Source organism: Antechinus flavipes, chromosome 2, assembly GCF_016432865.1.
Source record: "Antechinus flavipes isolate AdamAnt ecotype Samford, QLD, Australia chromosome 2, AdamAnt_v2, whole genome shotgun sequence".
Classification (NCBI taxonomy): domain Eukaryota; kingdom Metazoa; phylum Chordata; class Mammalia; order Dasyuromorphia; family Dasyuridae; genus Antechinus; species Antechinus flavipes.
The window spans coordinates 295,715,219-295,739,556 of NC_067399.1; the positions used below are offsets into that span (position 1 = coordinate 295,715,219).

Here is a 24,338-nt window from a genome sequence, read left to right on the forward strand (position 1 = left end):
AGCTTACATGGCCCCTCCCAAAACCCAGGAAGGCTGAGAAAAGAGGTAGTTGTTCAGTCTTGGAAGAAGCAGGAGCCTGAGAGCTCTCGTTTTTTATCAGGAATTTGTCACTGACTCGGATAAAATTGTCTGTATTTGCTTATTAGAACACTGAACTTTGACTCAGGAAGACGTGAGGTTAAATTCTGTCTCCCTTACTTACTTGTTTAGGTGACTCTGAGAGAGCTGTTTAATCTCTCTGTCTCAATTTCCTCATCTGTAAAATAGGAATAATAATAACCTCTCTATTACAGGGCTATTGTGAGAATTAAATAAGATCACATATGAAGAACATTTTACAGTGGCAGCTAGGTGGTACAAAGGATAGATCAGTCCTGGTTATCAGGAGGATATGAATTCAAATCAGGGTGTAGACACTTGACTCTTACTAGCTGTATGACTGATTATCATGCCAAAAAGAAAAAAGAAAAACAAACACACTTTATAGCACTATCCAAATACTAGCAATTTCTATATGTAAAGTGGAACATTTATTAGAAGCTTTACTTCCTCAGGATGGTCCTTCTTGGAATCATCCAGAACCTTTTTAATTAATCAAATGTTAGTATACTTTGGAGTATTTGTTGATCTGAAGAAATGGGTGTTGTTCATTTGGTCTTTTGCTGAGTCTTCCCTGAGCTAGGGGGTGTCCCTGACTCTATTGTACCATTCCAAAGATTGTACCATCCCCAAAGAGGTATATGTACTCCCTCATCTCAGTATTACCCCTTAGGAAGTCATTGACAAGAAGCCAGAAAGCTAACAATGTGAATAAAATTTCATTTTCTCCTACATTCTCTCCTTCTCACCCTCAATCAATTTTGCTTAGTATTTTAAAGCTAGAAGCGGGGAGGGGATTATAATGTAGGACAAAAAACTCAGAGAGTGGAAAGGAACCTCAAAATCCTAGTACACGGAATGATATACTTAGAAGTTACCTTAGAATCACAGATTAGAAACTGTTTTCTCTAAAAGGGATTAAATGCAGAATATCAAAGATGGAAAGAGACCTTAAAACAAGAGGAAAAGACTGTCAAAAGCTTGAAGAGGATCTTAAAAATCATAATCATATTTTGCTAGAATTGAAAGGGAATTTTTAAAAAGAGCAAGTCAAGATACAGAGCACAGAATGTTAAAGATCACCTACCCACTTATTTTACAGAGGAAATTGAGGTTGAGAGAGAGAGGAAGTGATCCCCTAAGGTCACAAGGTGAGTTACTGGCAGGACAGAGATGAAAACCCAGAGTCTCTCAATTTCCATGTCAGAGGTGTTTTTTTTTTTTGTTTAGTTTTGTTTTTTGTTTTTGGTATTATATGGGGTTGGTTCTCCAAAGTATATTTGCATGGGTTGAGCAGAAAAGCTAGACTATAAGAAAACTTGTTAAGTTGATCTGACTACCAAGGTTTCCATGCAAGGATAGAGGTAAAGGATTCAAAGTAAGTTGTTTTAACGATCCCATAAAGGAATAAAACTTTGATTTTTAAATTCTTCTCTATACATTTATGATCTCTGATGCTTACTAATCTTTTTTGAAGTATTAATTCTCTGTAGCCCATCTCTTCAACACCTGTATTCTCTAGATGATGCTATAACTCAAGGACAATCACATTTTTCTAAGGATCAAATGGAAAGAAATCCAGAGACACACACACCATAGCATAAGCAGGCTATAGCACATTATCAGAGAAGACTACTACAAAAGTCATCATTGAGGATAAAGATAATCCGAAATGTGAGTTTAAGAAGCAAAAGATGAGCTGACCTAGTGCTGCATTGAGAACCTCCTGAGATATTAAAAGCATCCAAAGGCGGCTTCCACACTGAAACAATCAATCCTCTACAGTACAGCACAATGATTGCTCAATCTGGAATCAAAAACCCTAGGATCAAATTCTACCCCATACTTTTGTGACTTAGACCAAGTCACTTAATCTCTCTTTATTTCATTTCCTCATTTATAAAAGGTGGAGATTGGACTAAATGATCTCTAAGATATCATCCAACTCTTGGGTATGATCTCATGGCTTTCCAATTCATGAGGAGAAAAAAAAACATGGATAAAATCCATTCAGGATGGGAAAGCATGGGTAGATAATGGTTATGAAAGAAACTTCCACTCTAGTGAGTTCAGAGAGTCATCTAATATGTCATTGAGTGGCCTTTGGACTTGTGCAGTGAGCTGGATATGAAAACCATAGTTGTTTAGGAGTTTAGGGATCCAGTGCACCTGTTCATCAAAAAGGTAGTTTCCTTTATCTGGAGGAATTTGTATTGATTTATCAATCCATTCAGATATGAAAATCCTCCCTCCTTTCAAAAGGAAAAAGAAATTTTTTAAAGATCAAATATTAATTCAGTTTGAGTTGGGGATAAAAATGCAATCCTTCTTGGTAGCTATACCCAGACACATCGATATTAAACAATGCCTTCTTGATTCTAGTTTTGCCTTCTTTTGTCTGTTTACGTTTCTCAGTCTCTGTTCCTTCTCTGTTTGTCTTTTTCGATTTCTCATTCATCTCTTTCTCTTTCACTGTTCTTCTCATTTCATCTCTCTGTGTACTTCCCATGCATTTCTCTCTGTCTCTTCTCCTTAACTTATTATTTGTTTCCCTGGAGGTGAAAAGCATCTTAATATATCCATAATTTTAAAATAGCACGAGGCTAATTCAGTTAAAGTCCTGACAAGTGAATTAGCAGATAAACACGAACAAGGACCTGTTTGCCTTCCCATTGAGTGACTCATGAATTCTGAAAAATCAGGAGAGACTGGACCTTCTGGTCTAGGTCCAACTCTTGAAATGACTATATGTGTTTAAGGGACCATAAGGTAGAAGGAGGAAGGAGAGAAGTGAGGGGAGGCAGGAATTCTGTCCAAGTTACTTCCTCACTACTCTGACAAAGCCCCTACCCACACTCTATGCCACAAATGCCATTTGGGTTAGTTTGGACAGACAACAAGGTGACTGGGAGCCTTGGACAAGGAGATAGAGAGGGTCACTTACACAGGCTGGGGGGTCTTGAACAGGCTGCCGTTGTATCTTTGCCTGACCCCTTGAAACAAGCCCACATTGGGAGGCGGAGGCTGGGTCCCCGAAGGAGCTGCAGACCTGGAGGGGTGATGGCATGAATGAAACAAGGAAAAATACTCAGAGTAAGAGAAGCGAGTCATATCCAGGGATTGTTAGCAAGATCAAGGGGAAGAGGGAGAAAGTAGGGAAAGGGGGAGAAGGAGAGAAAGGGGGTGGGGGGGGGAAGAAGGGGAGAAAAGAAGAAGAGAGAGAGACAGAGAAAGAGAGAGAGAGAGAGAGAGAGAGAGAGAGAGAGAGAGAGGGGCAGGCTGATGCTGGGCACTGGGACTTTGAATGAAAGCAGATGGCCACAGCTTGCTCTGGGGCTGGACTCAGCTGTTCTCAGCTCTGGATTATTTTTGGCCTTCTGAGGAAGCACCAAGGGATTTGAATGACCATATAAGACAACAATGAGGTTCACACCCCCCTCTTTAAAAAAAAAAAAAACTTAACCACACAGAAGGAAGATATGAAGTGACATGATATTCTCCACCTCCAAGGAAGATTTGAAAAAGTGGTTACAGTGGTTTGCTGCAAGCTGAGATCATGAAATTGTTCCAGCCTTATGGTGCCTTCAGAGCCAGGTCTCATCTAGGCTGAGAAGTGCCTCCTCCAGGAATGCTGAGTCTCAAATCATGCCCTTTTCCTCCTCTGCTTTTTGATAACTGAGTTTAATTCAACAAGCTTTTATTAAGCACCTGCTCTGTGTAGGGATTTGGGGACAGAAAGAGTTTGAAATTCTGTTCTTGTGGTCCATGATTTGAAATCATGTATCCCTAAATTCTTTTTGTTTTGATTTCAATCATATCCAATTCCTTCTGACCCCATTTGGTTTTTTTTTTTTTTTAAGCAAAGATCCTGCAGTAGTTTCCTATTGCTTTCTCTAGCTTATTCTACAGATGAAGAAATTCAGGCAAACAGAGTTAAATGACCTACTCAGGGTCACACAGCTGGTAAGTGTCTGAGATTAAATTTGAAGTCGGCTCTTCCTAACTCCAGGCCCAGCTCTTTATCTATTGCCCTACCTCATTATTAAAGATTTTCCTACAAATCCTCATTTGTAAAATGGGAATTATAATAACATCTACCTCACAAGATTGTTATAAGAATAAATTAAACAAACTAAGTTCAGTGCTTTGCAAACTTTGAGTTATATAAATTCAAGAGGTACTTTTAGTAATAAATTGGAATACAAACATTTAATACAAAATAAATGCATTTAAAAAGTTAGAAATAAATTGCCTCATAAAAGTCTAGACAAGAGATGTCAAATTCAGATAGATAGAAAGAGGAGTGTTCACTAAAGAGACATTAGGATCCTTGTAGACACGCATTAACTTAGAAAACCCAATCACATTATCTATGTTTTATTATTTAATGTTTATTTTGTTAAATATTTCCCAATTTCATTTTAATGTATCTCAGGCTCAACTCTGGAGTATCATGGGCTGCTTCAGCCTTGTATTAAATTATCTGAACAAGAGAGAAGGAAATAGGGGCAGCTAGATGGTGCAGTGGATGGAGCACTGGCCCCAGAATTAGGAGGACCTGAGTTCAAAGCAGCCTCAGATACTTAACACCTATCAGCTGTGTGACTTTGGATAAGTCACTTATCCCTGTTTGTCTCAGTTTGCTCATTGGTAAACGATCCAGAAAAGGAAATGGCAAAGCACTTCATCTTCACTAAGAAAACAAGGCTGAAAAATGACTCAATAATCAAAAATAAAAGGGAACCCATCCACTGATATTGTGAGAAAAGGCTAAACATTTTTTAAAAAAAGATTCCTTGAAGAGTAAAGACTGTCTTTCTATTTCTATTTGTACTTGTAACCCCTTAGCCTGATACATGATGGGTATTTCATAAATTTTTATTGACAAAGTCACACCATACCCCTGTGCTCAGGAATTTTTCATTCCTCACTATGGTTTCTATCATAAAATATAAACTCCTCACCTTGTTGTTTAAAGCCCTTCACAAGATTGTGACTTGCCAGACATAGTTTGTGCAACTTCCTTTCACACATTCTACATCCAAACCAAACTGGCTGTTTAGCTGTTTCTTTCTTCCTCACCTCTACTTCTTTTAATTCTTAACTTCCTTCAAGATTCAACTCAAACAGGTCTTCTATGTGAAGGCTTTCCTGATTCCCTTAGTTATTAGAGTTCTTGATCTCAAATTATCTCAGATTTTCTGCTTTGAGTATAACTTATAGTCCTGCAATGGAATGTTATCTTATCACTTCTTACCCAATACCAAGGTTGTTTTTTTTTTAATTTATTTTTGTTTTTGTATTTCTATGCATAATGCCTTAGGGAAGGCAGGCGCTGAAAAATATTTATTGTTGTTGTCGCTACATATAATAACTAGTTAGCATTTATTAAAATAGGTAGGTGACAGTGCATAGAGCACTGGGTTTTGTATTAGGAGGAATCATCCAGCTTCAGACACTATGTGACTCTGGGCAAGTCACTTAGCCTGTTTGCCTCAGTTTCCTCATCTGTAAAATGAGCTGCAGAAGGAAATGGCAAACCACTCCAGTATTTACTAAGTAAATTCCAAATAAAGTTGCAAAGAGTTAGAAAGGACTGAACAACAAAAAGTATTAATTACTTCCTTAAATTCTGAAAAGTACTTTGCATATCTTACCTCATTTGATCCTTAAAATAGCCCTGTGAGGGAGATAATATTATTATCCCATTTTCCAGATGAAGAAACTGAGGTCAATAGAGATCAAGTGATTTTTCCCAGGGTCACAGAGATAAGTATCAGAGGCAGGATTTGAATTCAGGTCTTTCCAAGCACTCTACCCAAGATAGGATGCGATATAGAGAATGGCGCTTTTGTTCCAAAACTATTTTCACATGATTTTGAGTGGATGAGAGTCATTTTATGATTTTTTTTCTTCTTTAACATCCATCCCCAAGGTGGTTGTAAGGAATTGGGGTAGAGGCAGGGGAAGTAGAAGAAGTAGATAAGAAAATGTTTTACTTTGTTTTATTTTTTAATTTTATCTCTGACTTCAAACCCTAACCTAGACCTGACCTTGGCCCCCAAACATTGTACCCAACTGCTCTCTTATCAGTGATGTAAGTAGACCAACTTTAAAAGAACAAAATTAATTATTAGCATGACCTTGGATAAGCTAATTCCCCAGCCTCAGCCTCAATTTCTTCCAGTTTAAAGTGAATGCATTGGACCAATGTGCTGGAGTCAGCTTATACTGATCCTTGAGTGCTAATTATTAAATTTTCAGTATAAGCATTTAAACTTTGGAAATCAGCAAATGGTACAAGTCTTGGCTTGACATATTATTCTATAGAAAGTTATAAAGAAAATGTTAATAATACAAGTTAAACTTAAAAGTATGTCGTACTAAGGGAAAAGGAGCCACATGTACAAAAATGTTTGTAGTGGTCCTTTTTGTAGTGGCAAGGAACTGGAAACTGGGTAGATGCCCATCAGTTGGGGAATGGTTAAATGAGTTGTGTATATGAGTGTTATGGAATATTATTGTTCTATAAGAAACAAGCAGCAGGATGCTTTCAGAGAGGCCTGGAGAGACTTACATGAACTGATGGTAAGTGAAGTGAGTAGAACCAAGAGAACATCATATATGGCAATAAGAAGATTATATGGTGATCAATTCTGATGGACGTGACTCTTTTCAACATCAAGATGATTCAAGCAAGTTCCAATGATCTTGTGGTGAAAAGAGCCATCTGCACCCAGAGAAAGGACTATGAACTGAGTATGGATCACAACATAGTATTTTCACTTTTTTATTTTTGTTTCCTTGCATTTTGTTTTCTTTCTCATTTTTTCCCCTTTTTCATATGATTTTTCTTGTGCAGCATGATATTTGTGCAAATATTTATAGAAGAATTACAAATTATTAACATATATTGGAATACATGCTGTCTAGAGGAGGGAGTGAGAGAAAGGAGAAAAAAAAATTTGGAACACAGGGTTGTGCAAGGGTGAATGTCGAAAACTATAGGGTGTGTGTGTGTGTGTGTGTGTGTGTGTGTGTGTGTTGTGTGTGTGTGTTGAAAATAAAAGGTTTTTTTTTTTTAAAGCATGTCATACTTTCCTTTTTGTTCACCCAGAGCTCCAGTTGTTAAACATTTACCAATACCTCACTAAAGTAAGGAGTGTTCTCTAAGATCCTATTTAGCTCTAAATCCATGTTCCTCTGATAACTTCCTGCTTTCATAGTCTAGTTTTGAGATCTCATTCTGTGATCTAAGATCCTTTAGAATAAATATCAGATGTTCTATTATTTTGATTCAGTCCAGTTGATCTCCACACACATATACTAAGTACCAAGTGTATGTAGGGTGTTGTGCTAAGTACCTTGTTATTGTTGTTTCAGTTATGTCTGAGTCTTGTTGACCCCATTTGGAGTTTTCTTGGGAAAGATACTTTAGAGTAGTTTGCCATTTCCTTCTCTAGCTTATTTTGCAGATGAAGAAATTATAAGCAAACAGGGTTAAATGACTTGCCCAGTTAGTATCTAAGGTCAGGTTTGAACTCTGAAAGATTCATCTTCCTGACTTCAGGCCCAGCACTTAGCTGCTTGTATCTATTCCAGTCCCCTCTTTTTATAGATTAGGAAAAATCAAGGTCATAGAGTCCTCTATCCATTACACCAATTTTTGTAGAACATATTCAAATAAGTTATTTGTTTAGAAAATGTTTAGATTGGAAAAAACCTACTAAGATTTTCTAACCCAATTCCTTCATTTTTCAGATAAATAAAATGAGTCCAAGAAAGGGCCTATAGTTTTATAGCTAGTAAGTGGCTAAGTTGTGACTCAAATTTGAGTCTTTTAAGGTTTTCTCAAACAATGTTTCAGCTCCCTTCTCCTTTCTGTGGTCCCTTTCTTTCAATGATGCGTTCATCCCAGAACCTCCATTTTGATGAAGCACCCAGATCACCTATCCATCACTCTCTGGACTTTTCCTTCATGGAACTACTTCTCCTCTCCCATGATGTTCAATTCCCTTTTACTTCTTGTCTTCCCTCATTAGAATGCCCTTGAGGGTTGGAACTGTCTGTCTTTTTGCTTGCATTTGTATTCCCAGCATTTAGCATAGTGTTTGTCACTTCAGAGTTCTATGTTCTTAATAAACTTGAAGACTTGACTTGACTTTTCATTCTCCAGACTCTAAGACTAATTGCTCTCAAGAAGAAATATGATATAGTAGATTAAGTTCTGAACTTAGAATTAAGGTGAGCAGGGTTCAAATGCCACCACAAATATTTGTTAGCTGAATGACCTAATTAGCTGAATAGGTGAGTTATGTAAATGATTTTTCCCAATGTCACACAAGTAGTTAAGCATCAATGAAAGAATCCAAACTAGGTCATATCTAATCTAATCTAACCTAAATCTAATCCTCTGTTTATTGGATTGATTCTTGACTGATTCTATTTGTAAGTTCTCAAGTTCTCAATAGTTTCTTTCCTAGGATCTATAAATATACTCCTGTTAACAAAGTACCACAGAAAAACAAGAACCCAATGAAGAAGCCTTTGAATAATATAAGGGTAAAAAATTTTAAATACTTAGGTACATGAGTGGGAATGGAATTTGCTCATTGAATGAGATTTTTTTGTTCAGTGGTTTTTCAATCATGTCCGACTTTTGATGATCCCATTCGGGGTTTTTCTTAGCAAAGACATTAGAGTAGTTGCCATTTCCTTCTCTAGCTCATTTTATAGATGAGAAAACTGAGCCAAAAAGGGCTGGGTGACTTATTACCCAGGATCATACAATCAATAAGTGTCTAAGGCTTGATTTGAAGTTAGGAAGACTCATATCTGCCTGACTCCAGGCCAAGCACTCTATCCATTGTGTCACTTAGCTGGGTCCAAAAATGGACTGAGATTTCTTATGAGGTAGTATTATTTGGAGCTATAATCAAGTCTACTTGTTAAAAATATTGAGTAGGAGATTCTATTTAGGTACAGATTGGAAGGGACCTTCCGGGTTCCTTTCAGTTCTGGTATTTGTGATTTGCTACATATTCAATGCTGTAGAATGGTATAAAAAACATTTTAAAAACAAAAGCAAAACAATGCCATTTGCCCTATATGTTTGTTTACAATATTCTAGTGCATTTAAAATTTTTTGTTTGTTTTTTAGCGTAAACTTAGAGTAGAGATGTAGAGGAAAAAACCAACAACAGACTTTAAAAGCAGAAACTTAGGAACTAGCTAGCCTCTTGAAGAGAGCCACTAGAGTGATGATGGCAGTGTGTAGATCTGAACCTTCAAGTTGGCAAACATTTATTACTACATCTAGGGTATTATACTATCCTTTGAGGAGCAATTGGAGATATTTAGCCTAGACAAGAGAGTAGGGAGGAATTTAGTTAATATCTTCAAGCAAAAGACAAATCATATGAACAAAACTTGTCTTGCTCGACTCATGTGTAAAAAGGATTAGCTTTATTCCACTTGGTTTCAATGGGCAGAACTAGCACTGACCCATAGAAGCTAGAAATGGATTTCACTTCAACAGAAGGAAAAACATGTTCACAGTTCAAATAATTCCAAAGTGAAATAGGCTAATTCATGAGATATCATGCAACAAAAGCAATCATAAGCATTTTTAGTACTTTGAGGTCAGCTATATAATAGATATAGTAAATAGAATGCTGGACCTGAGTGCATACCTAGCTCAAATACTTACTAGCTGTGTGACTCTGGGCAAGTCACTTACTCCTGGTCTGCCTCAGTTTCCACATCTGTAAAATGAACTGGAGAAGGAAATGGCAAACCACTCCACTATTTTTGCCAAGAAAACCCCAATGGAATTTCATGACTAAAATGACTAAATAAAAATAGTACTTTAAGGTTTACAAAATGCTTTAAATATATTATCTGATTTTTGCCATAGCTTTTGTCATATTATTATACCTATTTCACAGACAAGGAAAATGTCATGGGTTAGTAACAATCTAAGGAAGCATTTGGACCTATATTTCCTAGATTTCCACTTTAAAGTTCCATCTATCATGTCATGTCCATCCTTCATCCATAACAAACTCTCCATCCCTGGAAATGTTTAGACACAAGTTGACAAAAGGGTGATCCTATGTTGAGAATATTGTAGAGATGGGGAAGGGCCAAATCAGATATTTTTCTAGGCTTTTCTCTCCTTCAAGATGCCATGATACTATGAGTGTAAATCTAGAGGACTCAGTTTATCTTCTCATATATAAGAGAGTACAAACTGCAGGATAATGTATTGTGGTCATCCTAACATTAATAATTGAGCTTTTAAATATAGTAAAGGTTTAAAAGCCACAAAAGACTTATTTATTCAGGGCTCAAGTATGTGTATAGTCCACTTCTACTGATCCCAGTCTTGGATACTGGAGTACTGACTAATAAGATACTGGGGAACTTTTCCAGGAGAACTGTTACATCATCTGTGTACAGCAATGCTATTTACACAGAGTGGGAGGAGGAAGTCCTTGAAACTACATTACAAAGTATACACCCACATTCTCAATACTGTTTTCACCAAATAACTTTGTAGCCTATTAGAGCTGATCCACTGAGGACATTCTCAAGCAAAGAAGAAATGGGTCACTATCCTTCAGAAAAAAATGTTGACAAATGCAGATTCAGCCTTCATATCAATGGGGAAAATTCATGGATCACAAAGCTAGAGCTGGAAGAGATCACCTTCAAAGGCCATTTCAAGAATCATCCTCAATAAGGAATTTAAGGCCCAGAGAAGTTGTATAACTTGCCCAAGGTGAAACATGAATATCAGAGAAGGGCAGCTAAGTGATACAGTTTTCCTGGCCTAGAAAACTCATCTTTGTGAATTCAAATCTAGCCTCTGATACTTAGTAGCTATATGACCCTGAAGCAAGTCATTAAACTATTTGCCTCAGTTTCCTCATTTGTAAAATGAGCTGGAGAAGGAAATGGCAACCCACTCCAGTATCTTTGCCAAGAAAACTCCAAATGGGTCAGACATAAATAAAAAAAAATTACTAAATAACAACTCAGAAGTAATACTTTTCCTGCTGTGCTCCAATGCTTCCAACTGGACCCCTATGGTAATCTGAACCTATAATCCAAATTGAAAAAAAAATAAAAATGAAGAATAAGCTTTCTGATATCCAGATCTTTGATAAAACTCATACTGAGCTTTGTTTCAATTCTTTTTCTCCTAAATCAGAGTGTACATACAAGGGAAAGTCAGAGACAGAGAGTAAGTGAAGAGAGAGGAGATAAAGAGAAAGAGAGAGGAATGGAGAGAAAGAGAAGGAGAATGAGAGGGGAAGAGAGAAAAAGAAAAAGAAGGGAGAGGGAGAGAGAAAGAGAAAAAGAGGGAGAAAAAGTAAGAGAGAGAGGAGAGGAAGAAAAAAAGAGAAGAGGGAGAAAAAAGGGGGAGAGAGAGAAAGATAAAGGAGGAAAGAAGAAGGAAGAGGGAAAGAAAGAGAGAGGGAAAGGCAGAAAGAGGGGAAAGAGGGAGTGAGAGAGAGGTCAATGATCAGGAAAGAAAGAAAGAAAAAGAGGAAGAAGGGAAGGAAGGAGAAAAAAGAGAATAGGGAAAAGAAAAAAGGAGAAAGAGAAAAAGAAAAGGGGAGGGGGAGAGGGAGAAAGAGAAGAGGAAAGGGAGAGAGAGAAAGAAGAAGAAAGAAAAAGAGGGAAAGGAGAAAAGAAAAGGAGAGAGAAAAGGCAGGAAGAAAAAAAGAGAAGGGGAGAAAAAGGAGAGAGGTGGGGGAGAGGAAAAGAAAAAGAAAAAAAAAGGGAGAGGGAAAGAGAGAAACAAGGTGAAGAGGAGAAAAAAGACAGAGATAGAGGCAGAAGAAAGACAGAAATGAAACAGAATTTTCAATAAGGAAATTCCTTCTACCAACTGGTGTTCACTTTTGTCTTAGATTTTCCTTAAAAGCTTTGAAAGGTTCAATGAAAACTTGCTCAAAGTCACATAGCCAACATGTATCAGAAACAGAACTTGAGCCTATTCTGTCCCTCTCTGCCATACTGCCTCTATCATGGTGTAATTGCAAAGACATTCTTTAAACTTGATCCTAATCATCAGAACCCTGGAACCAAGAGGGACCTCTAAAATCATTTCACTTCACTCTCTCCCAAATGCTGTGACTCTAACCTCCATCCTAGTAGCTTCCCAATTCTCCCATCCCTCACACTAACTGCTCTAGAGAGACCCTAATGAAGAGATGAATCTGGAATTAGGATAGATTTAACTGCTATTACTAACATCAAATATCTATTTAATCATGAGCAAGTTATTTAACTTCCTTGAGCCTCAGTTTCCTTATCTGTAAAATAGGAATAATAATTCCCATAGCAGTTACCTCATAGATTATCATGAAGTTCAAACAGGCATATAAATGGAAAACTGTAACAGGGAAAGGGCAGGGAAGAGAGCTACAAGGAAGCTTCTTCCTCCACCCCAGGTGGGGAAATAGAAGCAAAGACTATTTTAGGCCAAAACACAGACTATTCATCAAATGATAAGAAAACTAACATGTAGATGTAAACCATATTATTCTGTTTTTATTTTTGTTGGGACTTCAGAAAGAATCTATGAGGAAAGTAACAAAAAATGGGCTCAATCTCTTTAGAACCCCTAACCCTAAATAGCTTAGTCCTCATTTAGCTATATGAAGAGTTCCAATCTAGGTTAATATTCTGAACTAAGTTTTGCTTTGATCCTAAGGGGAAAATGATCTTCTGGGTTGAAATAAAACAATCTTAAAACTGTAGGTCTGGTAATTTGGCTAGATTTGAACACACTTTTTCTTGACTCTATGACTAACATTCTACTATCTAGGGACAGGGCAAGGAAAAAAGTGTTAGCTCAGGATAGATTTTCTATCAAAGAATTTAGATTTGAATTCTGCCTCTATCACTTATTTTACTTGATTGATTTTGGACAAATTAGTTCCTTCCTCTGAACTTCCATTTATTTCTCTATTAAATGAATTTCTCTATTAAATAAAGGAGTTGCACTAGAATATCAGGGCTTCTTTATCTTAAATCCCAAGTATTATAAAGGAGAAATTTCAGGACATCCATTAAGTTGAATGGGAAAAAAATTACATCTTTATTTTATATATATATATATATATATATATATATATAGAGAGAGAGAGAGAGAGAGAGAGAGAGAGAGAGAGAGAGAATGAATGAGAATAAATATAAGCCTCTAATAGGGCTTTTTTTTTTTGTCTTTTCACTGTCATGGAATCCCTTTGTAGTCTAATGAAGTTATGGAAATCTTTTCAGTATAATATTTTTTAAAATCATGAAGTAAAATATTTCAAAAGAATCCAAAGACTGGTGAAAATAAAGATGTAATTTTTCCATCCATATTTATGGATTTTCCTGAAATCTATCTGTGAACTCCAGGTTAGGAATCCTTGCTCTAACTAAAATTTAACATTTCCTTCATTTAAAAATATTATTCACATAAGGGATCCATAGGTTTCATCAAACTGCATCATATATATAAAGAAATATTAAACATATAAAATTTCTTCTATTTAAGAAAGACTTAGTCTAAAGATTCCCTTCACCAATTCTAAACAGCAACACATCTGTAACTATATTTCACTCAATTTAATTCAACAATATTTTATTTTAAATGTCTACGTGCCAGTTACCATGCTGTGATAACTGAAAAGTTACGAGACTTTTCAGGTTCAAACAACAAATATAATTTATTCAAGAGGCAGATCTTGCACCCAGAACTTTGAACTCATACATCTTGATAACAGGGAAGACTCTAATTTGGTTTTAGTATTCCCAGGGCTTAACATAGTGACTGGCACATAGTAGAAATTTAATAAATGCTTGTTGAATTGAATTTAAATGTAAAATAGGCATTACAATACCTCCCCCGCCCCCCAGGCTTGTCATAAGAAAACCACTATAGAAATGTGAGCTAAGAAATATCTTCCTGACTCCATGGCTGGCCCTCATTACATCAGTCAGTCTCTCATATCCAAAGTTAAAACACACAAAAGCATTCTGAAGATAAATGAAAATTCTTTCCTGGATTAGCCAGCATTTTAGACTCTCCACATCATTCATTCCACCACCAGCATCTTTTACATAGATAATTGAAAACTAGCCATATATAATATAATTCCCATTTCCACAATACTTTATAAGCACCTTCCTCAAAATAGTCTTATAGGGTAAGCAATGCCTTATCTCCCATGTTCAAATGAAGAAATTGAGGCTGTTAAAAATTTTATCGTTTACCATGGGTATACAACTCATAAATGTTAGAGCCTGGATTCCACCTCCTTGACTTCAAATCCAGCAGATTTTTCACTGTTTCATATTGCCTCCCTTTGCTTGGCTAAACTCTTGGCTGACAAGACAGGGTTCTATTGTTTAATCATCCCCTCCTCTTTTTATCCTTCCACTACTCCCTCAAGTCCTCATTCCCACCCAATCCTGCCCCCACCACATGCACACAATTTTCCATTCACTTACCTGGTCCATGGGTAAAAATGGGCAGGTGGCCTGTTGGAGCGATTGGCTGCAGCTGTTTCTCTCGCTGCTGTCCGAGCTTTCTGACAGCCTGGGACAGCTGGCTGCCCAGGGGAGCTGTCAGTCAGGCTCTGCTCGATGGCCATTTGGATAAGCTCATCCTCACTCATACTGCTATACAGACTGTACTCTTCATGTCCAATAGTTCTCTGGGTCCTCGGTGTAGTGATCTCCGTGGCCATCCTCCCCCAGTCTGTTATCATAGGGTGAAAAAAGAGAGTTCATTGAGGAGGTAAAGAACATGAAACTTTTGACAAACTTTGTAAGAAATTAGAAATTAAAGTATCTTAATTGCTAGGATAGCTTCTGCAGGGGCCTTGTGAGAATTAGCTACAAGACAATAAATTCAACTACAGGAGACAATATCTTTACAACTAAAATAAAAAGTTTCGAGCTCATTTTATTTATAAGGGCCCATAAATGGTTCAAAAGAGAATATAGGAATATGTAAGACACTCCATGACTTTAAGATTCTTACAAAGCAGGAGAATGGACATTGTATAAATAATTACAGAGTTGTGTGTTATAGTAGAAAGTGAAAGAAGGTGGGTACTAGAGGCAACTAGGTGATGGAGGGGATACAGAACACCCGGCCCAGAGTCAGGAAGGCAATCCAACATTAGATGCTTACGTTTAACTTTGAGCAAATCATCTAACTTCTTTTTTTGCTTCAGTTTTCAAATCTATAAAATGGGAATAATGACAATAGTACTTACTTCCCAGTTTCAATCCATGTCAGCCTTACAATGATTGTAAGGATCAAATGAGACCATATTTGTAAAGTGGCACATAGTATACAAGTGCTAATTATTTATTATTATAAATACTGAACTCAAATCTGAATCTAACTTTTATTAGCTGTGTGTCACTTTTTCCAACTCGGGCTTCAGTTTTCCTCATCTGTGAAATGGGAACAACAACAATAATTGAGCAATGTTACCTTAGAGGATTGTTATGAGTAAATCATTTGAAAACCTTAAAGAATTATAAAAAATGTAAGTTAGATTATATTATTGAGACAAAGTGCCTCCCTTTAAAGGCACTACAGTCTAGAGGCTGACATGAGACATAGAAGAGGCAGCTTGGTATAATTATACACAAGACTTTGGATGGTAAGATCTCAATCTTTTCAAGCTAGAAGAAATCAGATCTCCCCCATATTTTACCAAATAAAAAAATTAACTGCCATTTGACTGTGCCACTCCCTCAAGCTATCAACCTGCATTTTTCTTCCCTTTCTTAGTCAAACTCCCAGAAAAGGCATCTATTTTTATTATCTCCACATTCCCACCTCCTATTGCTCAGCCCCTTACAATCTGGCCCAATCACTTGGCTGAAACTTCTCTTTCCAAGGTTATCAACTATCACTTAACAGTGAAAGCTGGTGGTCTGTTCATAGGTTTTATCCTTCTAGTTCTTCCTTTAAGTTTGGACCACTTAATCCATCCACTTCCCTTAGTTCCCATGATACTTCTCTCTTCAGATTCTTATATCTGACCACCTCCTTCCTAGATTCCCTTGCTGAATTATCATTCATCTCCCATCATCCAACTCTGTATGTCCCCCAACCCCCATCTAAAGGTTAGTGCTGGTCTTTCTTCCCTTGGTATATTTTCTCTCTTAATGATTTCATCAGTTCCTATGGGTTCAGGTACCATATCTATGCATATATACAATTGCCAAATCTATATATTTAGTCTAGATTTCTTTTCTAAGCCCCAGTCCAATGTTACCAACTGCCTGCTGGACATTGCTTGTATGAGAATGTATTGTGGTCAAATGTACTTTTAGGCCAGCAAGACCTAGGTTCAAACCCAAGCAAGGCACTTAAGTGGAATCTTGATTTCCTGAAGTGTAAAATGAATCAGTTACAATCCATGTTCCCTAAGGTCCTTTTTTAGTCCTAAATCTATGATCTTATGATTTCAAATATAATATATCCAAAACAATCCACCCACCCTACTCCCCAGCAAAGGTATTAGAGCTAGTGTTGGAGTAAAACTTGTCCCTCTTCCAAAATTCTCTCTATTGAGGCGATCACCATCCTTTCAATTCACCATCAATTCAATTCAATAACATCCTTAAGTATGTTAACTTCATAGTCGTTCCTGATTCTTCACTCTCTCTAATTTCTTACTTCCATGTCTTGTCAGTTTTATTTCCACAATATTTAAATCTCACCAGGCAGCTGGTGGTGCAATGCAATGGAGAGATTGCTGGGCTGTGAGTCAGGAAGACCTAAGTTCAAAGTCAGCCTGAGATAATGACTAGCTGTGTGACCTTGTGCAAATCACTTAACTACTTGTGCCTCAGTTTCCTTAAGAATAAACTTAAAAACAGTACTTACTTCACAAGGTTGCTGTAGGAATTAAATAAGATAGCAGTTCTAAAGCACCTAACAGAAATATAGGAGGTACTTTATAAATGCTTATTTCCTTTCCTTTCTTCCACCCACCACTAATTTCCCATCCTAAATCTGGGCTACTGCAATGAACTCCTGAATATTCTCCCAGCTGCCATTTTTTTCTTTCCAATCTAAATCCCATATTCATGCCCAAAGAATTAAATACAACTATGTTACTCACTTGCTCGAGAAACTCCCTATTGTATCTAAAAAAATTGCAGTCATTTCAAGCCTTTGACAGTTTAGCTCCAGCTTCACTTTATAGACATTTCACATTAATCTGCTTCGTGCATTTTGAGTTCCGGACAAAGAACCTCTTTGTTATTCCATCATCTTTGCATTTAATCTGTCATTTACAGACTGTCTCCTATGCCTATGGTACATTTCCCTTTCAGTTCAGCCTTTTAGAATTCATAACCTTCAGCATGGCTCCACTCAGGTGCTACCTCCTTCTTCAGGAAGCATTCCCTGATTTCTCTGCTGCCCAGTTGTTGGACATCAATCTTTCCCAATATCTTGTACTTGCTTATAATTGTAAATGCTGTATCTCCTAGTAGAATGTAAGTTCCTTAAGAGAAAGGACTTCCCAAGATGTCAATTTTAAGCCTTAAAACAGCTCTAACTTATAGGATATCCTGAATTAAAATTTTATTTATTTGGAAGAAGTTATGTTACCAGAACCCAGCAATCTTTCACCTAGATGCTTGATATATGTTTGCTGAATGGAATTAACTCATCTAGTCTACACTTTTCACATGATAGAAAAGTTGAATGATTGCCCAAGTCTTGAAGGTAGCAATGGTAAAGAATCCTGGGCTCAAATCTAGTTCTAACACATTAAGTATTTGGACAACTTTCTCAAATTTTCTGTTTTCTCATCTATAAAATGGGGATAGTAATAATTGTACCAGTAGTTTGAAAATATTAAGGCACTATTAAAAGGTACAGTAGTAATATAGCACATGTGTCCAAAGGACTTTAAAATGCACCAAGATTTTTGGGATACTTCATATGATACAATCAATCAATGGACAAGAATTTATTTGTTGTTATTTAGTCTTTTTTCGATCCTATACAATTCTTTGTGACCTTTTTTGGGTTTTCTTGACAAAGATACTGTTAGTTTGCCATTTCTTTTTCAAGCTCGTTTTACAGATGAGGAAACTGAGACAAACTAGCTAAGCCCAGGATCTTATAGCTAGTGTCTGACTCTCCATCAAGTGGCTCCTATATGCTAGGTAGTATTCTATGCATTGGGGATACAAAGTTAAATAAAAACAAATTTCAGTACTCAAAGAGCACACACACACACACACACACACGTATACATATACATATATATTCCAAGATAATTAGGGAAGGAAAATACTGGAAGTAGGGAAGATAAGCAAAGGCTCTATGGAACTTGAAACATACCAAGGGCATTTACCTATAAGGTAGAGGTGAGAAAGGAAGTATGTTCCAAATCTACAGAATGACAAATGTTATAGGAGATAGAATATATGAAAAACTAGGGAGAAGGTAAAATTGGCTATACTTTAGAGTATCACAAGAGAGAAAAGTACCTTAAAAGAAGTATAAAACAAAATGGGAAGGTGGGAGAAAAATCTTACTGTCCAGGGGCATCAGGGAAAGCTTCATGAAAGATAGTAAAGGCAGATTTAGGATTCTAAATGGAGACAGTATTGCATGAGCAAAAACACAGCAGGAAAGCAGAGTTTGAATGTCCTGACTGAAGCTCAGGACTTTCGCCTTTCAGGTCCAGAACTTTATTTATGGTGCTACCTAATTGCTTAGTATAGACGGGTTACCAACTTTATACTCGGTTCTGAGCTAAGGACTACAGAAGTATAATAATAACATCTCACGTTTCTATACTACAGTAGCCCTTGTAAAATGATATAAAGGACTTTGGTATATTTTGGAAGATTTTCTCATTTTTCTTGGCTCAAAAAGTCTTCACTAAGGAAACAGGAATATGCATGGGGTACCCCCTAGTATGCTGAAAACAACTATCCACATAAAAGCACAAAGTTCACAACATTGGAGGTTTATTAAAGGGAGGAAATCAAAATAGGAAACCTAGAATGTATAGTCATGCATCCCAAATATGTGCATAACCAACATCTATGTGGTATCTTGTTTACAAAGCAAGATGATTTTATATGTGTGTGTGTATACACAGAAAAATACATATATATTTTATATATTTACATACACATATATTCACACATCTACACACATAATATATATTGCTGTTATTGTTCAGTCATTTTTGAGTCATGCCCAATTTCTCATGACCCCATTTGGGGGTTTTTTGGGGGGAAGGGCAAAGTTACTGGAGTGCTTTGCTGTTTTCTTCTCTCATATTACAGATAAGGAACTGAGGTAAACAGGATTAAGTGACTTGCCAAGAGTCTTAAAGCTATTTAGTGTCTAAGGTTAGATTTGAACTCAGAAAGATGAGGCTTCCTGACTTCAGATCCAGCTCTCTATCCCCATACCTACCTAGCTAGCAAATTTTTTAATATATATACACATATATACATACATTTAGTATATATTATATACCTATCACATATACACACAATATATGTACATAATCTTATGTTTATGCACATTTTATATACATATACATAAATATATTTATTATAGATGTATATACATATATGTACATGTATGTGTGTATATACAACCTCATTTGGCTCTCGCCTCAACCTTACAAAGTAGGTGCTGGAGGTATTATCACTTCCATTCATAGATCTCTCTAGATGGAGACTGTAGGAACCAAGGCATAAACTCCCTGAGCCAGTTGGGCCTTAGTTTCATACTGGGCATTTCTCTTCCTTGCTGCCATATTCCTCCCTGTTCCCTTCCTGCTTTCCATATCTTGCTTTAAGAACTGTAATCAAGTTAATACCACCATTGGTTCTGGAAAGGGCATGCCAGTGGACTGTCTTATTATTCCACTCACTCTCCTGGGGAACTCCTAGACCATAACATCCTTCCCTATCTACCACTAGACCAATAACTCATGGTATAGTGGATAGGGGATAGGTTTGGAGTGAAGAAGACTTGAGTTCAAATCCTTCTTCAGACACTTATTGTATGAAGAAGGAAATTGGCAAACCACTCTAGTATCTTTGCCAAGAAAATCCCAAATGGGTCACAAAGAATCAGACACAATCATAACAACTAAACAACAATAACCACCCAGTTTCCACATCTGGAAAATGGAAATTATAATAGTACATATGTCAGAGTTTTTGTAAGGGTCAAATGAAATATTTGTAAAGTACTGTGCGGATCCTAAAATACTATATAAATTCTCACTATTAGTCTTTCCCTTTTAGAATAGAAACTATTTGGGAACAGGGGATAACACACTTCTGTATCTGTATCTCCAGTCCTTAGCACAGTACTTGGCACACAATAAGAAACTAATACTTTTTTCATTCTTTCATTAATAGGGAAACTGAGGCTCAGATATATTAAGGGATTCAGAGCTAGTTTGTGGCAGAATTGACCCTCTTATGCATTTATGATGTCTTTGGAAAGATAAAACATAGAATCATGAAAATAAGATGTTACCTGATAGCTGAGCCAGCAACCAGTGAAGACTGTCTCTGGTTCCAATCCTATATCTTCACCAAAAGAGGTTTTCCTTCCCTTTTTCTCCCTTCCCTTTCCTTCATAATTTAAGCTTTATTCTGTGACAAGCTCTATACTCAGTCCTATAGAGCATAGGTCAAAACAAGAGACTTAATCTCCACCCTTAATGAGCTTAAACTCTAAGGGGGGAATGAATTGCACACATAAAAGGGGGAAAAATTACAAAACAATTGAAGGAATTTTGGAAAGAAAGAACAAACAAATCTAGAGAATAGAAGTCAATGTTTTTAAAAAGTAGACCTCTCTTTACTCCTCATAATCCTACTTATCTATTCTCCCAAATTCTAACCACACACAAAGGCATAATAAGTCACTGGTCTGATTTTCCAATTTTGTATATTATAATTATTATAAGTATTATTATAATTACATATAATTATCATAAGGATTCAGTAATGTAAGCTTTAATCTCAGCCCATTTTTTCTTCAGTCACCTGAGAAATAGATCTCCAATTGAAGAAGCCGCTCCCTCCCTTTTCATACTATCATCACCACTACCATGACCACCACCTCATACACATGCAATACATAACCAGTCCAAGAGCTTTCAGGTATTACTTGCTATGCCTTGAAGTGACTATGATGATACCATATCCTAAATATATAACTAGAAAATTAGAATCACAGAATATTAGAGCTTTAAAAAGACCTTAGCATATAGAATGTTAGCATTGGAAAGGATCATAAAATACAGGTTAGAGAACTTTCAACAATAGAATACTATATCCAAGAAAGATTTTAGATGTTATTTGTCAAATTTCCTCACTTTACAGACAAAAATTGGCTCAGAGAGGAGGCTTCATTTGCCAAGATCACAGAACATGTTAGCAATAGAGTTAAAATTTTAATTCGCCACTTGATGGTTTTCCCAAACACATAGAAGAATTGATGGCAAAGGTGAACAAATATCCTCAATCAATGAATCACAGACTCAAAAAGGTACCTTAAAGATCATAGAAACATAGAAGTAACAAGATCTTAAAGGCACTCGAGTCTAATATTTTGCAGATAAAGAAAGTAAGCATCATAAAAGTACATTGTTCAGAGATAAAGAGTAAGCTGAGGAGGAAAAAACTAGTCTCAGAAAGAAAGAACAGTGAATTAGGAGTCAAGAATGTCAAAAGGAACAGCTAGATGGTCCAATGGATAGAGTACCAGTCTCAGAATCAGAAATATCATTTTTCTGTAAGTCACTTAACCCTGCTTGCCTCAGTTTCCTTACCTGTAAAAATGATCTGGAAAAAGCACACCACTCCAATATCTTTGTCAAGAAAACCCCAAAAGGAGTCACAGCTGAAATGACTGAACAACAATAAGGTGTTAAAAGGCCTAAATGACCTGGACTTGAGTCATAATGCTACTACCATCAATGTGATCATAACACAAATCACTTCAATTGTTTTGGTTTTCAGCTTATCTGAAAAATAGAGGCAGTAGCTGTAGAGAACCTTTAAAGTCCCTCTAAATCTCCCCCCTCTTCCTGTACCCCGCAAATACTAGCCATCTAGCTGAGCCTCTCTGTGGAGACTCTCCCCAGGGTCCCCTGATCTCACAGCTGTTCTACCCTAGGGCAGCAGGGGAAAAAAATGTATCAACTGACTCCATGGAGAAAGTGACCCTGTAGAAGAGTGGATTGTGATGAATAATGAATATTTCTCAAGTAAACACACCAAGGCTTTTCTATACATAATAATACCCCAGGGAGACTAAAGAGGGAGAAATTGAATTTTAAGGGGGAAAAAAATACAGGCCCAGATGGGATGAGGTTTATGTGGAAGGCCTGACTAAACATGGTTAGGAGATGGGAGAGGGGAAGAGTGGTGTCAGGGGGCTTGGGGGCCCCTGGCTGTCTCCAAATTGAGCAGCCTATCCTGCAGCTGCTCTCCTCGTATCATCTCCTCATGGAACAGTCTGCTCTCCTTCCCTGCACCCTGGGAGAGAAATGTCCTGTTGCCAGTGGGCAGCACTTAACGTAATGGGCTGGTTTTTTGGCACAGAATGACAACTACAAAAGAGAACTCCATTAAGTTCATGGGAAAGTAACTCTCTAAAGTGCTAACCATATGGATCCAGCCTTTCAGTGCCCACATTGGCCCTTTCCACTTTCTCCATCTCCCCTCACCACCTGCTGATGGTGGCAGGGTCAATCTTACTCCTTACTACTCAGCTGAGTGTCATCTATGGGGAAGGACTCTCAGGGGCAACAGGAAACCTGACTAAACGTGACTAGGAGATGGGAAGGGGAAAAATGGTGTCAGGGGGATTGGGGGACCTTAAAAATCTTCCACAATCTAATCACTGGTGTCTGCAATTCCACTCCATTATTATTGTTGTTCATTTGTAGCCAACTCTCCATGATCCTGTTTGGTATTTTCTTGGCAAAGATACTAGAATGGCTTGCCATTTTCTTCTCCAGGGGATTAAGCAAAGATTAAGTGACTTGCCCAGTATTACGTAGCTATTAAAGGTTTTGAACTCAGGTCTTCCTGACTCGAAGGCTAGAGTTCTAACCACTGAACCACCTAGATGCCTCCTAAATAATTCCTGTAGAATAGAATAGTAGAATAATCAATAAATACCTTTGAGTTTAAGATATTGATCCTTACTAAATACAAGTCCTGATTATCAAAAGGAATGGGAGTAGAAGAGGTCACACATAAAGCATGTTCAGTTATTTATACTTTGGGGGAAGGTTAATGGGGAACAGGCTTAAGATACAATAGAAAAAAATGTAAGCTAGAAAGGAGGGAGGGGGATATAAGAAGACTTCATTTAAAATTCTAGTTCTACCACTTAGTAAGTATGTAATATTAGATAAGTTACTTTAAATCTCCAACTATAAACTGAACTATAAACTATAGATCAGTGGTTCTCAAAGTATAGGTTGAAACCCCCCTATCAAGGAAGCCAAAACCATTTTCTTAATAATACTGAGGTTTTAAAAAATTTCAAATATAATAAAAATCAAAACCTAAAATAAAGCTCTTTGAGGGGACTTCAATAATTGTAGGGATGCAAAAGGATCTGAGTGCAAAAAGTTCAAGAATCAAAAAATTTGATTATCTCTGGTGAAGGCTCTCTTCCAACTTTGACATTCTGACATTGTCTGTCTTCAAATCTGGCAGCATTGGCTAAGGACTATCATGTCCCTTTGGGTATGTGGATGTCGTCTCTTACATTGTAATTTGATCTAATATTAGGTTTCAATAGTGAAAAGAATAAATTTTCAAATATAGATGCTTCTCCTAAGGCGAGGGAATGAATACTGGCCTGGTATTCTGGTCTTTGGCTGTCCTAGTGGGGACATAAGTATGTTTCACTGGTTAGCAACTGGAGATGTGACAATATGGAATAAGGAACTGACAAGGGAATTTTCTCTAAATGGAGACATTTGACTATAGTCTGAGTCAGAGATATCAAACACGTGGCCTTATTCCCCCACAAAACTTCTGAATAAAGCCAAATCAAATTAAATTATAACTAGGAAATTTTTCACAAAATATATAAAAAGACAATAAAACATAGATAATGTTAATATGTGGTTTTCTTATTTCCCCTTTTTCAACTTAATGGTATTTTATTTATTTCCAAT

General features: G+C 36.9%; 1 protein-coding gene across 4 annotated transcripts in view; it reads right to left on the reverse strand.

Moving 5' to 3' along the window:
- Positions 1-24,338, reverse strand: part of ASB2 (ankyrin repeat and SOCS box containing 2) — an 85,034-nt gene that overhangs the window by 40,666 nt on the left and 20,030 nt on the right. For 2 of the 4 annotated variants that reach the window (XM_051977377.1, XM_051977380.1), the window contains exons 2-3: positions 14,614-14,863; positions 3,044-3,148 (exon numbers count right to left, since the gene is read on the reverse strand). In XM_051977377.1, coding sequence (XP_051833337.1) covers positions 3,044-3,148; positions 14,614-14,852 — 344 coding nt within the window. In that variant the 5' untranslated portion in view covers positions 14,853-14,863. Of the gene's footprint in view, positions 1-3,043; positions 3,149-14,613; positions 14,864-15,301; positions 15,354-24,338 lie in introns of all 4 variants that reach the window. The other 2 variants (XM_051977378.1, XM_051977379.1) reach the window with 2 other exon arrangements.